Source organism: Diadema antillarum, unplaced genomic scaffold, assembly GCF_040938485.1.
Source record: "Diadema antillarum isolate AM-2024a unplaced genomic scaffold, OU_Dant_1.0 seq00000900_RagTag, whole genome shotgun sequence".
NCBI classification, from domain to species: Eukaryota; Metazoa; Echinodermata; class Echinoidea; order Diadematoida; family Diadematidae; genus Diadema; species Diadema antillarum.
In genome coordinates, this window is record NW_027271760.1 from 491,311 (window position 1) to 508,306 (window position 16,996).

At 40.3% G+C, this 16,996-nt stretch overlaps 1 protein-coding gene across 1 annotated transcript in view; it reads left to right on the forward strand.

Annotated features, from left to right (window-relative positions):
• Positions 1-16,996, forward strand: part of LOC139741064 (uncharacterized) — a 36,110-nt gene that overhangs the window by 6,803 nt on the left and 12,311 nt on the right. Inside the window, exons 4-19 of the mRNA XM_071651651.1 lie at positions 1,140-1,256; positions 2,018-2,159; positions 3,504-3,645; positions 4,385-4,584; positions 5,031-5,322; positions 5,704-6,015; positions 6,614-6,846; positions 7,902-7,928; positions 10,609-11,100; positions 11,758-11,921; positions 12,467-12,580; positions 13,368-13,509; positions 14,095-14,358; positions 14,866-15,157; positions 15,744-16,101; positions 16,405-16,591. Coding sequence (XP_071507752.1) covers positions 1,140-1,256; positions 2,018-2,159; positions 3,504-3,645; positions 4,385-4,584; positions 5,031-5,322; positions 5,704-6,015; positions 6,614-6,846; positions 7,902-7,928; positions 10,609-11,100; positions 11,758-11,921; positions 12,467-12,580; positions 13,368-13,509; positions 14,095-14,358; positions 14,866-15,157; positions 15,744-16,101; positions 16,405-16,591 — 3,478 coding nt within the window. The remainder of the gene's footprint in view (positions 1-1,139; positions 1,257-2,017; positions 2,160-3,503; positions 3,646-4,384; positions 4,585-5,030; positions 5,323-5,703; positions 6,016-6,613; positions 6,847-7,901; positions 7,929-10,608; positions 11,101-11,757; positions 11,922-12,466; positions 12,581-13,367; positions 13,510-14,094; positions 14,359-14,865; positions 15,158-15,743; positions 16,102-16,404; positions 16,592-16,996) is intronic.

Below are 16,996 nucleotides of genomic sequence, written 5' to 3' on the forward strand. Positions count from 1 at the left end.
CAATCATTAACGAGGAATGATTCACTATAATATACAAATGATGCACAGGATAGAGTGCGTTAGTGTAGGCGTATAGTGCACTCGAGGGTATTTACAATTGTGAAACATGCACTACATTGTAAATACCCGAGAGTGAGCTACGCCTCCACTAACGCCACGAAATAATCCTGTGCATCATTTGTTTTATAAAATGGGTCGAAAATTCGAAAACTTACAGCATTTTTCAGCGTTTTTCACGTACCTTTGTGGGTCAAGACGTCCGAAGATGTTCGTCCCAAACATTTACGCACGTCGCACTCGGAAATCCCGCACATACACTATAAGTATAATGGGGGGTTGGGTTTCCGGACACTTAAGTTCCCGCATGAAAACTTACTTATTTTACATAGAATATGCACCCTTTACCTTAAAGACTTGATATAGACTCCTCATATAGGCCTACTAGACAACATACTCTGAAAACGGCGTGAGAATTAACCTGCTAAATCGTTGGATTTGCCCTTCAAAGTGACACCATGTACGCGTCCGGTCCCACAACGCTTGGTCTACTGTACTGTACAAAGTGTACGTATAGTAGAGTATACGTACGCCACACATGTTATGCACAAGGGAAGAAAGGCCGGCCGCCCGGCAGCCCGAACTAGAAGTTGTTTACAGGATTGACAGCGCGTATGCATGCAATTCATCAAAGGAGCCGCCGCGCGCACAGACGATCGGCAATTTTAGTGCGTGAGTGTGGACTACATAATTAGCTAAATCTTTAAGGGGATTAATCTGCTATTAAAAAAAAAAACAACTTTACGGACCTGATGATCTTGAGAATGAAGAACTCCGTGTATCACATTATTGCAAACTGAAAAAAAAACGACAAAGACTTCCAATTTCAATTCAATCATACTTTATTTCCATCAAACGCAAAGTGGTACATAAGACAAAGTATGCATTTATCAACTTATATTGTTGAGAGGTTTCTCTTTTCTTTCAGTATAATAGGTGAATGCACTATCTATCAAAGTTAACAAACTTTACTCTTAGTAAAGTAAACTCACTTGAAAAAGAATCGGTGTTTTACCCTAAGAAGTAATACATATTAGGCATTGAAAGAAACGAATACAAATGATGTCTTCTTTCCTTTTTAGGACAGTCGATGGGGTTCGATATCAAGGTTTTGCCATCGATCGGTGTATCGTCAGCGATCTATCGCAGCCGTCCGATATTTCTATATCGAGTATCGACATGATGGAATACACAACAGGGTGAGTTTGAAACCTTGAAAAGGGGACCCCCACTTAAAAAGGGAAAGCTAAGAGAATCGATGACAAACACGAACAAACACATAAAACATTAGCAATCCGTTATGTTTTTACTATTCCATTTTTTGTTTGTTTGTTTGTTTGTTTAATTGTTTTTATTTCATTATGCTTCAAATAGGTTTTACCCCAGAATTTTTGTTTTATTTTGTTCTGGAGAACTAATCAAAACTTAACGCCCGCGCAAATTTAATGAGATGCAATGTCATGAAGATGATTACATGATTCAGCCCCCTCTGGTTTGACAAACAAACTTGTAACTACTTTTCATCACTGAATGATTAGATATTACTCTAGTAATTTATATCCATGCGCATCTATGTTGCTGAGTGTTTGTTCTTTTTGTTCTTCTTTTTTTTTTAGTTGTAATGATTTTACAATGGCGACTTGAAAAGGATTTTACGTTGATAACTTATCCTTCATCCACGCCGGAAAATGAAATGTGTCTAAACCAATAAAGGTGTCACGATGTCAGGTGATGTCAACACCACCTTATTTTCATTTGCACACCGTGATTGGTCTAATATCACCACGTGAAAGCTTTCACAACTTTCAAAACTTTTGTCGAATATTGGCCTCAAATTTCACTTTTTTATATGTTCATGAGTTTGGATCTATTCATTTTAAAGCGACGGTAAAATACCACAAAGAGAGGAGATTTTCCCTTTAAATGTACCATCATTGTTGAATTCATTTTTGTCTTTAAGGGGGCAAGAGACGCGGAACCTGTTCACGGTGACTGTCAACACTATTCCACGTGGAAACGTACAGATCCTTGTCCAGTACCAAGAACTTTTGGAGCGACAGGGTGGTTGGTATACCCAGCGCATTAGCATACGACCCGAGCAGGTGCGTAAACAGTCAGATCATATACGTGACAACGATATAACTGACTTTCATTACAAATTTATATACAATGTACATGATACATGTATACATTAGATATGCATACTCTAATACATACATACACACGTACACTCATACATACATGCGTACGTTTGTATACTATAGCTATATTTTTCTTGTTATAAAATTATGTTTGTTTGCCCTGATATTCTCCTTTTGTGTGTATTAACTTCGGTACACTTTATGATCTCTTTCTTGGTACACACAACTATTCTAATCCCTGGCCTCAATCTTTCTTTTTGTCTATTTGCCTATCTATCTGTCTGTCTATCTTTCTGTATACCTATCTATCTATCTATCTATCTATCTATCTATCTCTCCATTCATCTGACTATCTATCTCTTTGAATTGAATTGGCCTCTAACGATCGTTTAAAGTGTCAGAGATCATAGACCTACTGTAAAAGAAAGGAATCCAAAACTGAAGTTTCCCTCCACTTCACTTCTATTGTCGTTGATGACGTGTAAAGCGTGTAATATGTAAAAGTATTCGTTGACATGAAGCAATATGCTTGATAACAAAAGTGCAAAATTAGTGACGAGACATGCACAAACGGAGATGATAAGGAAGTGTAACTTTAACCGTATTAGCCACAGACAGTTTGAAAAAGGTACCTGTAGGACCAGGGAAGTGGGACAGAAAAAAAAAACAACTCCCTAGTAGGACACAGCAATCATGGCATTGTTAGATTCATCGACATCAATTGTTGAACGAAGTTGAACGAGAAGACAAACAGGAGGAGGAGAAAGAAGAAGAAGAAAAAGAAAAAGAGATAATATAAAGGATAACAGTGTAGGGCTTTCGCGGACGTAAAAAACCCACAAAAACTCGCAGTGCCGTTTCCATCATGGATTATGTCTCTTTCACCTAAGCCTTAGGGGACTGTACAGTACTGGTTGAGGTAAGGATTCAGATTTATAACATTCCGAAGTGAGATAATGAGAAACCTCAGCATGTAATTTTAAGGAGGATTCAACGTTTATTTGATGAAAATTGGTTTTCAAATGGCCGAGATATCCAAAAAAGTGATAATAATAAACAGATAAAAGGCGACAGGCCTTTTATTAGAATCTCTTTGTTTCACTTTGTTTTTGGATATCTCAACCACTTCAAAACCGATTTTCATCAAATAAACCTTTGATTCCCCTTAGAATTACATGCTCTTTGACATCTCATAAAGTGGTTTCTGAATATCTCGCAAAATATTAAAAGATTATTCCTCACCTCAACCAGAACTGTACAGTCCCTGTAACATCACATCTGTTCGTGTTCTCTCTACCTTGAAAGAGCGTGTACGACTTCCGAATCTTCGCTGCCGTGACTGAGCCGCAAGGGATCGTGCGAGCGGAAGCTGGTATCGATACACGATCCTACACGGAATCGGTATCGACTCTTCTTCCCTACAGTATGGCTGAACTCGCGCTATCGAGTAGGTATTGAATTAATCTTACGCATGGAATCTTAATATCAAACTATTGATGATAGAAACGGATACGATTAAGGTCATAAAAACATACTTAGCCACTATATAATGCCAAAATGACTTACTTAGACCAATTATCTTGTCATCTTGATCGATTGGACGACGATTACAATAATCATTATTCAAATTCTAAAGAAATCAAGGGCATGATGCAGATAATGTTCCCAAATGGGATAGTGAAATAGTTTCTAACTTCTGTTCGGGTAAGTCTTAATTCGTCACCTCGTATCAAGCATAATCATTCATGCATTCAGCAACGGATTATCTATCAGTCAGTTAAATTCAATTCAGTTCAGTTCAAATTTATTTCGTTTTTCCACAGTTATTTATATAACTGTATAATGTTACCAAATGTAATCATTATCATAATCATATGCAAAATACTCTTCAAAGAAATTCTCCTGAAAGTATACACAAGTTGTCTGTGGAGTATTTTTCCTTCAAATGATGCCCATTTTAGCAAACAGGTCGATTGTATATGAATTAAATAATACGTATTCTTTTCAAGCAATGAGATCATTGATTAAAAAGATGTTGCAGAACATTCTCCCGAAGCATGTCAATGGAAAAGAGAGCCAGGAAGTGAGAGGGGAAAAATAAATCCGATGAACATTTGCAATATTAGGCAAAATTAAAGGAAACATAATTACTAGGTATCTACATGTTTTCTTTTCGATGAAATAAGCCGCTGCCAGCACTAGAGGGAAGGTGTACGATCTCGACGACCAACTGCGTGCGATCGGGTCGACGAAGGTGCGCCTCGATTACCGTCCCACTGAGCGGAAGCAGAACGAGTACGAGAACCGAGGAGACTCTGAAGGTATCTATGGAGACTTCATCATCCGGTACGACATCGCTCATCGACCGGGCGTCGGCGAGGTGCAGGTAGGAAAAATGTTCCATGACATTATTTTGCTCCTTCGACAATTGCCCCCATGAAATATCTATACGCTAAGCCAAACATAAATTCTTCCCACAAACATAACCCTAACCCTAATCCTAATCCTCACATCAAACTGAACCTAAAACCCCATCACAACCCTAACCCTAAGTCCGTGGAGAAAATAAGACCAGAGCAACTGTCACAGGAGCAAATGTCATGTCACCAGGAAAATGATAACAGGATCTGTCCAAAAACTCTTCTAAACTTCACCCACACATACACACCATCATGATACTAAAATTAAATGGTGCAAATTGGACGGCTGATGGTATAAATTTGCTTTCCACAGTCTATCAATAGGCACTGTATCTATTGGTTTAGAAGTGTTATTCACCCTTGATGTTACGATGCAGATGTCCTTTTTACGATCCAAATTTGCCTCCTGCAGACCGAAGGAGTCAACTTCGTGCACCGCTTCGCCCCTGTGACCTTTGACGCCGTCAACAAAAGAGTGGTGTTTGTCCTCGACTTTAGCGCCTCGATGTACGGCAACAAGATACGGCAAACCAAAGAAGCGATGAACACCATTCTGGACGAGATGAGTGACAGGGATTTCTTCAACATCCTACCCTTCTCCGACTACGTGTACAAGGATTGGCAACGTGACCGGATGGTGCAAGTCAACCCACACAACGTCGCAAACGCCAAAGAGTACATCAAGAGATTCAAGATTAAGAGGGGTAAAAGCTAAGATGGCACGCTTAGATGACATTCAGAATACTCCTCTATTACAATACCAAACAATTAACAGTTCAAAGAACTATCTCAACACTTGGAGAAAAGCTTTTATTTCTCTCTCTTGCCCTGCTGATTGGATAAGGAGAATAAATGAAAACATTTAGAAGAATCTCAAGTCATACCCGGTTTAGTTAAATAGGTATATGGGGGCTACATTTCTTTCTCTCCCTTCCTGTCTTCACCATTGTTTGTTTACCTTTGTATGTATGTAACTTGCTATGGTATCATTTTCCCCTATGCTTTAGAATGGGACGCTTGATCAATGTTTTCATTACCATTCCCCCCCCCCCCCCCCCACACACAACAAAACTAAACAAATCCAGGAACCAACCTGAACGACGCCCTCTTGGATGGGTTTCGACTCCTGGAGACCACTGGCTCGATGAACTCCAGCACCCACAACCCGATGGTATGCATCCTCTTTCTCCTCACCGACGGCAAACCCTCGGAAGGGGTGACCAGCTTGTCCGCCATCGAGCGCAATGCCCAGCGGGCCAACAATGACCGCTGCTCGCTGGTCACCCTGGGCTTCGGCAGGTTGGTCAACTACAACTTCCTGGTCCGACTGGCTCTGCAGAACCGTGGGATGGCTCGCAGAATCTACGAGGATTCTTCTGCTGCCGGACAGCTACGGGGTGCGTACATAATTATTATGATGCATGGTTTTGTACCACTATCTCTCCGCTAGATATGGTTGAATATCTTTGCCATTGATATCGCATTTTGGTTTGTTTCTTGTTTGTTTCATTTTCCATCTGAGAAAATGGCTGGATGGCTAATTTTTAGTTGCTGTTTATAAGCTTGTATTCCGTGAAGCGGGACCACTTCACCGGATTATGCACCGTGCTCTTTGCGAGGAATGAATGAAGTGGGACCTTTCACGTGCATGGGTTGTGACTCTCTTTCCCACGAAACCTCCATTTTATGTCCAGCCCGAGCGACAGAGCGTTTTTCTTCTTACTAGAGAGGACTACACGTTTACACACAATATTGCTCAATTAGACTCGGGAATCGAACCAAGTCCGTTCGATCTTGAGGCAGACTCGCTCCGGACTGAGCCAAATCACCGTGCACCTTTCATAGCCACGGAATATGACTTTCTGTACCTATCAAAGTACTTAAGACGAATTCTATTCGGATTCTGTTCATAACCAACGTACAAAAATTTGACCTACCTCTTCAAAATCGAATTTTGTTACTCTCGATTCAATTTTCACGTTCCCATTTTGACAGGTGTCTACAATGAAGTTGCCACACCCCTGCTCTTCAACATCGTCGTGGAGTACCTGAACAACGCGGTGGACCTGAATTCCGTCTCCACGCTGACCTTTCCGAATTACTTCAATGGGTCGGAGTTGGCCATCACTGGTCAGCTGACGTCGGATGACCTTCGATACTTGCCCATCAAGATTACGGCAGTGGGTGCCAACGGGGTCATCACATTCCAGGAGGACGTCAACCTAAGGGTATGTCTCTAATGACCAACGTTTCTAATCATTTTGTGAAGATATTGAGTTGAAGACTTAGTTAAGGTTGGACGCAAATACCTGGCACGTATTCCATTGGAAGTGGATACGTGATTAAACAGCGTCATTGACCTTTTTTCTTTTTCTTATTTTGGTTTAAGTCCATCTTCAAGCTCATCTGAGCCGAATATTTTTTGATTTTTTTTTTTTTAATTTTGAATCAATACTATTTTGTCTTGTGTATCATAATACCACTATCATCTTGTTTTTAAAACTGGTATCTAGATTTCGATCGAAGCTGGCAAAATTCATCACTGGAGTTAGGAAGTCATAGTTATACAATGAAGGTGGTGCTTCATGCGGGGGCCCCTAGGCCCGAAAAAAACTCAATCTTACACAATCTTGTTCACAATCCTTAAATTCTTCTTGAAAAGTAGTGGCTAGAATCTGCGAAAACGTGGCAGAAATCACCTGGTGATGGTGTCCCCGGTGGGGTCATCCGCCTCCCCAAATTTCAAGCTTATAAAGTATCACACTTTGCCTCGAGTGGAGTGCCATAAATGTATAAGATGAATATACGCTGCTCAGGTGAGCGCATAACCCTCGGGTCTCTAGTCAACTTGTCCTGTTTACACATAGGTAAAAAGTACTGGGAATAATGTTCCTACATGGCATTTCAGTTTCGTGGCAAAACCTAAATGAAGCGAAATGCAATAATGTGTCAATTCTGTGATCATCTGGTATTTTACCGTTACGGTTTGAAACCAAAACAACGTCATAGGATTGAGGGCAACAGATTCGTTCTTAACAATAGCAATCAGTCATTTACAATGCCATAATGTATAATGTTCTATAAGCATAATGCCTTCATAAGTGTGTTGATAATAATGATACATGCGCTGTAGACATTGTTTTTATCATAATTCACTTTTCATCATTATTATCTCTCATATTTTTTATTTGATTTGATTTAATTTGATCCGATATCCACTGCAATGCACTCTTTGCACATACTCACTATGCACCGTTCATTTTGCACACAAAAATCTAACAAGAACGCTCGAAGGTTAGAGATGCTTCAGGTACGTATTGATATCAGTTACACACCTTTGTACGCGGCGAAACTTCTTGTTATTTTGCCTTTTTATCACACTCTGATGTCGTAGTTTGCTATCATCCTTTTCAAAGCCTCAAGCACTTTCTATCTCTCGAATAGATGGAAGATTGAGCACTCTGCGTGTTTAACGTCAAATCTGTTTTCCTTTGGATTTTGTAATTTTGTGTCTGTGAAAACTGCACCTTTAGCAATTACTAGAATGCGTCTGTCTTACTTCTTATGAGCAGAGTTGGCCACACTATATGTGGGATGTTCATTAACTTAGATCCACGATAGCTTGAATCTGAGCTTAAAATTTCAAGGAATGTTGTTGCTACTGCTACTGCTGCTGCTATCGAGTGGCTGATTTGGGCATGTCATTTTTCTCCTCAAATGATCTGCATCTATCATGGAAGCCACCGTTGTTTTGAAAAAGAAGGGATTTCATCTGCGTAGAATGGCTATAATTATAGTGACAACTACCCTGATAACATTTTATCAAGACAGCAGTATATAGCTATTCGGAACCCCACAGAAGGTCTGTCAAACGTTACCAAAAGATCACATTAGTACTTTATTTAACATGAAGTAGTATTTCTAGGTTACACGGGATCTTAAACATGATATGAATGACAATAAGAATAGTTGATATTTTTAGATCGCCTTTTCCACTGGATACAAAGCGCTAGATACAAAGAGATAGGGTTAGGAGCTTTCTACAAAGCTATCCTTTGAAGTGTACCAACCCTTAATCTTAATCACAATTTGGGCAAAGTGTTGATGTGTTGGGAAGTAAACGTCTTTGGAACATCACCACTGAATATTATGCACATGTTATATATTGTAATTTTCTGCCTTGAGCCAACTTCTATATTTGAATTCTGTGTCGCCTAGTACAAACAAATGCCTGCCGACATTTTAGCAAACAAAAAAGATAAAGAAAGAATATAGGTACTAGCATAGGAATATAAAAAACCCATAACAAATGAAAACGCCCATCACTATTCCGCGTCTCATAGATTCCGTTCTTTTCATTTGCTTCATTCTTTTGGTTTTTAAATTCCTCTTTCATATTCTTCTCCTATTTCTTCTTGCTGTTTCATCATAGCCGGTGCAGTTTCTCCTCTTTCTTTATTCTGTTCCTCCTTGTACCATCTATATAGTATATAAGCGTAAAGATTTGTAGACTTAATTCATCATATTTCAGTAATATTTTCAATTCCGAAAAGAATTTCGTTACTGCATTGCTCCGCTTCTCAATCCATTGTCTGTTTCCCTCTCTGCTGTTCTTTGAGCTGTATAAGAAAGTATAATAGAATAAATCCCAAGCTTTGTGTATGTTGCACTGAGCAATATTGGTATCAATCAACCAACAAAAAGAAAAAGAACATAAGATATCTTTTGAGGAGGCAGGACATTTTAAAAACAAACACACGAAATCCCCTTTCCAGCCTGAGCGTCCAAAGTTGAAAGTTCTCAAAACGATCAAAGTCCGCATTACCAGAAAGAGCAAGAAAGAAAGAAAGAAAACCCTGTCTACTCTCTCGATATCGTTCAGTTCCTTTTTACTTTTATCGTGCTCGAAAATGTCTACTCCTTTAAGCAACGCGACTTCACGCCTCTCTCCAAAGTCATCTTCACTCCCTAACACATCCAAACTATAAGTTAATTTATCTACCTCAAGTTGTAGACCACTGAGCTTTCTTCATCGATACCGTTCTCTCACCCGAAAGTTGTCCAGAGACCGGAAACGCATTTCGTCGTTTCGCATTTTTCGCGACATCGTCGGGATGCTTCCGTCCAACCGAAGATTCGCGCTGTCGCTCATGACAACAGGACTGCAGGTTATTTAGCTGTGTCTTTACGGCAAAGTATAGTTGAACGTCAAACTTCACAACTCCTGAAGATGGGATTATAATACGAGTATATATAACCACTATACGCCCGCTTCTGTTTCTTTTTTCTCCTACCAGTGATCAATTATTTGTCAAAGTCTCTGGCAATGTCCACTTTTAACTTTTAAAGCACAAAATAATGTCCTTATCATGTTCTTTGTACATAGTTAAAGTTTAATTTGAAACATACGCAGGGAATGGGTGACTAACATCTTTCAAACTAAACAACATAATATGGGAAAGTTACTGCTCAAACTCGGAACTGCTCACAACGGGGCACACAGCTAACTTAGGAACTAAACCTGATAGGACCATTTAAGCAGTAGTTCATGGGATAGTATTCCATAGTACTTTACTATAGTCGCACTTATTTCGTAAGCGTTCCGCAAAAAACACTTTCTTCTTTTCTTCGTTACTGTTTATTTTGTGAAAAAAAAATGTTGTGGTAAATAATACATGTATTTGTTGTTAACAATTGGAGGAAAGACAACTATGTCCCCAACAATACAACTTTTTTTTTTTTAAATCAGTGTAGTGTAAAGTGTGCGTACGCTTTCTAAACAGCAGTTTCAATTTGATTGGGGAGATTGGAGATTAGTTTGAGGAGTCAAGAGGTTAAGCAATCAATATTGTTGAATTAGGGTGCAAAAATTGTTGATTTTTTTTAATACGCTATTTTAGATATGGTAATAACAATTTTTTTAATATAAACGCACATACATCACTCAATAACTCGACTTTACGATATCATGTTGTATTTTCTTCAACCAGAATCCACCATCTCTTAATGACGAAAATGTACCGCCCAACTTTGTGGAACGGACCTACGCATTCCTGACAATGCGCGAGCTCTTCGATCGTTATCGCTTGGCAGATGATCCTATGGACCGGCGAGCTATCGCACAGCGCGCTCGTGAACTCGGGCGTCGCTACAATCTCCTGACGCCTTTGATGAACATGGTATTGTCACGCGTGCCAACGGGCACTTCCGGGTCAACAGGAGGCGACAGTACGGTGACCGTATCACGGATTACTGAAACACGCCCGAGCGGTTTTGAGTGGACGATCAACGGTCCGCTCTACGGACGGGTTGGGGAAGTGGCGGCTGGGATCGGCGGTGCTGCCTGCGCCCTACCACTGAGGCAAATACAGACGACAGAGGCGCCTACAACGACCAGGAGGACCACAACTACGGAAGCCCCTGCCACGACCACGATAAGGCCCACGGATCCCCCTGACGAGGAAGACGGGCAAGACGGCATTGTGAGTTACATATACCTTCAGAAAATGGAAAAGAAGGAAAAAATATCACGAATAGATAGGTAGATAAATAGATGGCTAACTTATTAGACAGATTTATAAGATAGATATGTTTTGTTCACAGAATAATGTGAAATCCTCCAAATCTTTTACAGCGTTTTGTTTTGTCTTGTTTTTATCAGGCAATGATACATCGAGAAAGAATTAATGAACTACAGGAAGAGAGTTGTGTCTAAGTTAGGCAGTGAAACAAATGGCAAAAGTACGGATAGATTTCGACGAGTCAGACAGAAATTCGGTCTGTGTAGGAGAGGGACAAGACGCTTTAAATATTCATAATGTTTCTGGTATTATTGTGAGGTGTCACTTCGACATGGTATTAGATGATTGATAGATAGGCCTATTCAAAATTTTGTAGTCTTCGCCCACCTTTGCTCAAAATTTCCATGAATAGTATTCCATAGTACTTTACTATAGTCGCACTTATTTCGTAAACGTTACGCAAAAAACACATTCTTCTTTTCTTCGTTACTGTTTATTTTGTGAAAAAAAATGTTGTGGTAAATAATACATATATTTGTTGTTAACAATTGAGCCTACCGTAATTACCAAAGAATTGAAAAAGATTTTCTTAAGGTGTTTACTAAAATTCATCATCAGGCAAATCCAGTGATTTTAAGGAGATACTACGTCGAATCGGACACAACGGAGCGCCTCGCAAGAACGAGGATCGAGGCCGAGTATGAAAACGTGGACAACCGAAATCATCCCATCGAGTTCAGTCAGCAGGTTCCTAGCGGAGCCTACATATCCGACTTTAATGTGTGAGTGTTTGAGTGGACTTTTAATTCTATCAGATGGATCAGTTGCTGTGGAAAATGTATAATTCTTTACAACATGGGACTTTAGAATCTATAAGGGAATCTTAAACCACTAAGGAGCCATTGCAAGGCGTCTCCTCTTTTTCTCTTTGACCACTCTATAGAGTGGATTTGACGCAATAAAAGTTTGATGTATATCATTGTAGTAATAATAATTATAGTAATGGTAATGATGATGATGATGATGATAATGATAATAATAATGATAAGGATAATGGTAATAAGCATTATTATTATTGTTATTACCATTGTTATCATTATTATTATTGTTATTATTATCATATTCATTCTTTCAATCTTGTTTGAGCAAAATATCTATGTAAAATGTTTGAAAGCATGTGTAGGAAAGACAAACGTTAGTTGATAAAGAATTCTTGTGAAGGTTATCTGCACATGTCACAGGAACAGATCCATAATCGTTTCCTTGCTTCTTTTGATCATAAATTGTCACCTATAAAGTGATGGCTGCCTGTATTGTTTCTGTCCAGTAACGTTGGAGGCCAGATATACCGCGGTATAGTTCAGAATATTCGCGACGACAGATGGCGGAACGTCTTTGCGACCAGCACGAGTGGACAGGTTCTTGCTATGCTTGCAAGAAGGTAGGTAAATTCCTTCATTCTCTTCTTCTTCTTCTTCCTCTACTCTTCCTCGTCCTCCTTCATCTCCTCCTTCGTTTTCTTCATCGTCGTTTTCTTCTTCTTCCACCTTCGCATCTTGTTTCAATGATGGTGCTTTTCATGGCGATGTTTCCTGAGACTCTGGATTTCTGCAGTGCACCATACCCCAGGTTCATTCGTCGTGTTCTTAATAGACCTAATTGTACCACTCTGGCCGTAATGCCTCTCCCTTTTTTGAAAGAAACCCAAACGCATATAATAAATGTCGAACGAGTGAAAGGAGCAATATTAGAAGAACATGATAAATTCTAGTTCATCAGTGAACGTTTGAGGAAAATCGGACAATCCGTTCAAAACTTGTGATTTTTTAAAGTTTCGGTGCCGTCACCCTTTGGTAAGGGGACGACTACACTTCATGACGTCATTATGGACAACAATTATATTTTTTAAAAATGAGGAGAATTTAACAAAATTTCAATTTCTTTGTATATTCATTATTTGCTGTCCATGACTTCATGAATTGTAGTAGTCTCCTTATCCAGCGATGACAGCACCGAAATCTAATAATTCACTGCGTTTGAATGGATTGTCAGATTTTCCTCCAACTTTGAATTATATGTAGATTTGATACTTTCACTTATTAATCCACAATCGCATTTTGGCTTTGGTTTCCTTTAATGACAACGGACATATGGTCATGTTATGAGACTGTATTACTTTTGAAATAGTACGATGTTTATCCATACGTTTCATTCCTCCTGCACTCTAGGGATCCGACAAAGGATGCTTTCGTGATGCGAGTTCCGAGCGTGAGACCAAACATACCTGTGACCTTTGCCCTGACCTACGACGAACTCTTGAAGCGCGTGCGCGGGCAGTACGAGCAGCGGATCAGCGTGTCACCTCGCCAAGTAAGCAGGTGGCTAGCACGAATGGAGAGATGAATGTGTGGATGGATGGGTGGATGGATGACCTTGTGAACGGATGATTGAAGGGATGACTGGATATAATATGGATGAATAGATGAATGAACGAAGAAGAAATTGGTTGAATGTTGTATATTCACTGATTTTAGAAAACATTTCATGCTTTATCAACGATGAAAAGAACATAAAAGACATTGCTGCTATACCAATATCCATCTTGTAATATGGCTTATTTAAAAAAAAAAAAATCAGCCATAGCACATCTTCGTCCCTCTCCATTGTAAATAATTTCTTTCTTTCAATATCTGTTTTATCTGGGTCCCGTTTCACATAACTTATCATCAGTAACAACTGCCACATTTTCATGACGAATTTGCTCTCAGCCAATCAGATTTTAAAGGGAATTCAGTAGCTTATAACAACAATCGTAAATTGTCATTGACAACAAGTTTTATGAAATGGGGCCCTGGTCTTGTTATTCAAATGTTACGCATTGTGACGTCATTGATCATTACAGAAGAGAGAAACGATGCAGTTGTCTTACTGGTCGAATTCTGTTTCACCTGACAGCTCGTGGATAATTTTGGCATCGATGTCTTAGTGACGGAGCCGCAGCGCGTCGAGGAGATGACGGCATCGTACCAAGGGGACACCTCCCGCGGTCCGCAGACGGTCAACCTCGCCACGGGAATCACGCGGGAGGGTCCCACTCGATCGCGTTTCCAATTCTTTCCCACGGTCTATGACCAGGCCTTCTACTCCCATCGCGGCATCAATGGCGATATCGTCATCAAGTACGACGTCCGACACACACCTGCTGGTAGTCACACACAGGTGGGCAGCAAGAAGCTACACTGACCTCAATGTCTCATCTGGGGGTGTTTCATAAAGCTGTTCCTAAAGTTACGAACGACTTAAGAACGACTGGTGATCAGTTTTGTGCTGCATTATTGAAATTCTGATAAGTATAGCACATCAGAACTGATCACCAGTCGTTCTTAAGTTGTTCGTAACTTTAAGAACAGCTTTAGGAAACACCCACTGGTCACGCTGATCTTTGAAAACCACGAAAAATTTATTTTCTTAGGCTAGATTGAACACAAAGTTATTATCTTATCGTTGTTAGCATCTATAATTTCGATCATGTCGTGTAGTCACACACAGGTGGGCAGCAAGAAGCTACACTGACCTAATGTCTCAACTGGTCACGCTGGTCATTAAAATTCATGAAAAAATGAAATATTTTCCGAAGCTAGAATAAACAGAGAGTTATTATTAATCGTTGTCAGCATCAATAATATGAATCATGTCGATTTTTTTTAATCTTCCTTTGATCGACAGGTTCAAGGAAACCACTTCGTCCACTTCTTCTCGCCTTCTGAACTCAACGTACTGAACAAGCAGATCGTCTTCGTCATCGACGTCAGCGCATCGATGTACGGCACCAAGCTGAGCCAGACCAAAGAGGCTCTGAAGACGATGCTGGACAACCTCAACCCTAGGGACTACTTCAGCATCATCACCTTCTCGGACGGTGTGAGGTACTGGAGGGCAAACAGCCGTCTGGCCCCTGCCAACGCCCGCTACATCACCGAGGCCAAGGCGTTTATCGACAGCTTGGTAGATGATTCTGGTGAGTCCTTCCTCGTGATTCGTTCTTCTTTTTACGTTTCTGGTCGTGTTTATGAATTCATCTCGAACTTCAAACAATTATCTGTCATCGATTCCTAAGTTTGAAAACCCAAAACAGTGACGTACTCTGATACATTTCTTTATCCGTCTATGTGCCTACTGTCCATCTGAATATTTAGCTCAAATATTCATCATTAGTTTTGCGCATATTTTTAAACTCGCTAAAGATAAAACAAATACAAAAATCACGATTTGTCAGTCATGTTTGATAGACGAGGTTGTTCTAAGTTTCTCGTTCCTGGCACATCGGATGTGATGTAGAACAAGTGAACTCGTTTATCAGATCAAGGAGAAACGTGTGAGCTTTTAGAACATCCTGTCATCTCTCGAAATTTCCTATTTAAACGAAGTAAATCGTTGTGTTCCTACTTGGATCCTAAGTGCCTGATGATGTCTTTATCGTATCCTTCATTACATATCAACTGCAGCTTACCATCTTGGTATCTCGCTATATGTACTGTAGTATTCAGCATACTTAGATAGCTGATGATCACAACTCAATCATTTTTTTTTTCACTTGAATCAAGAAACTAACTTGAACGAGGCTATTCTGAAGGCTGACGAGCTATTGGACAGCGAGGCTGTATACAACCGGCCGGGTGACGAGTACCTGAGCATGATCGTTCTCCTCACCGACGGTATCCCGTCCGTGGGCGTCACTGACCCGCAGGAAATACTCGACAACGCCCGCGAAGCCATCGACGGCGATCACTCGCTCTACACCCTGGGCTTCGGGCGCCTAGCCGATTTCGATCTCCTGGTCAAACTTGCCTTCGAGAACGACGGCATCGCTCGGATGATTTACGAGGACGCCAGCGCCGCCGATCAGCTGCGCGACTTCTACTACGAGCTCTATCGTCCACTTCTTTTCGACGTCACTATGAAGTAATATTCTTGATTCTAATGTTCAATTGTTTGGGAATTGGTTTTGGTCCGTTTTAATGTCTAGATCGCGAAACTTTTATGGGTTTTTTTCCTTATAAAAAGGTTGTATTGTAGGTTTAACCCCGGCGGGAGTATTATACCCAGAAAATCTCATCAAATTCCGTCCATAACTTTTCAAGCAATATTGCTGACAGAAAAAAAAATAAATAAACAAACAGACAATCAAACGTCTGCCAAAACAAATCCTCTTTGGCGGCTGTAAAACCCCATCATCTTTCGTGCTTTCTTTACCCTACTTCCCAGATACCCCGGTGACGTGGCCAATCCAGAGAGTCTCACAGACCGGCGATTCCCAGTCTACTTCGACGGTTCCGAGCTCGTGGTGGCAGGTCGGCTGTACGACAACCCGTCGTCGAGCAACCTGCGAGGTGTGGTCGATCTGACTTCTACGGAAGGCCCTGGACAAAAGCGCTGGAATACAGACATCAGGGTATGTAACTCCACCTGATATATCGCAGTGTATGCAAGAGGCAGTTTCTTGTTAAAGGGGCATTCCGGACGATTTTCATAATTTCACATCATGTAGTACATAAATCAACAGCTCCATGTATAGATCCATGGAATTTATTGTGGTCCTTGAGCAGAGAAACCAACTGAAAATCTTAAACAAATTAACTGAACAGTGATGATGACATCAGAGCCTCATATATTTCAGAAATGTAGCAGTGTAATTCCATTACAATACCGCTTGCTCGACAAGTTCACCTGTGAAAAATCCATGCATACCTTCTTTTATTCTGCTTCCTTGAGCCCCAACTCATGCATTCTTAAGGTGAGGCTGTCGTGTCATCCTCCTTGTTCATTGCAATTCATATAAATTTTGAAAACATTCCCA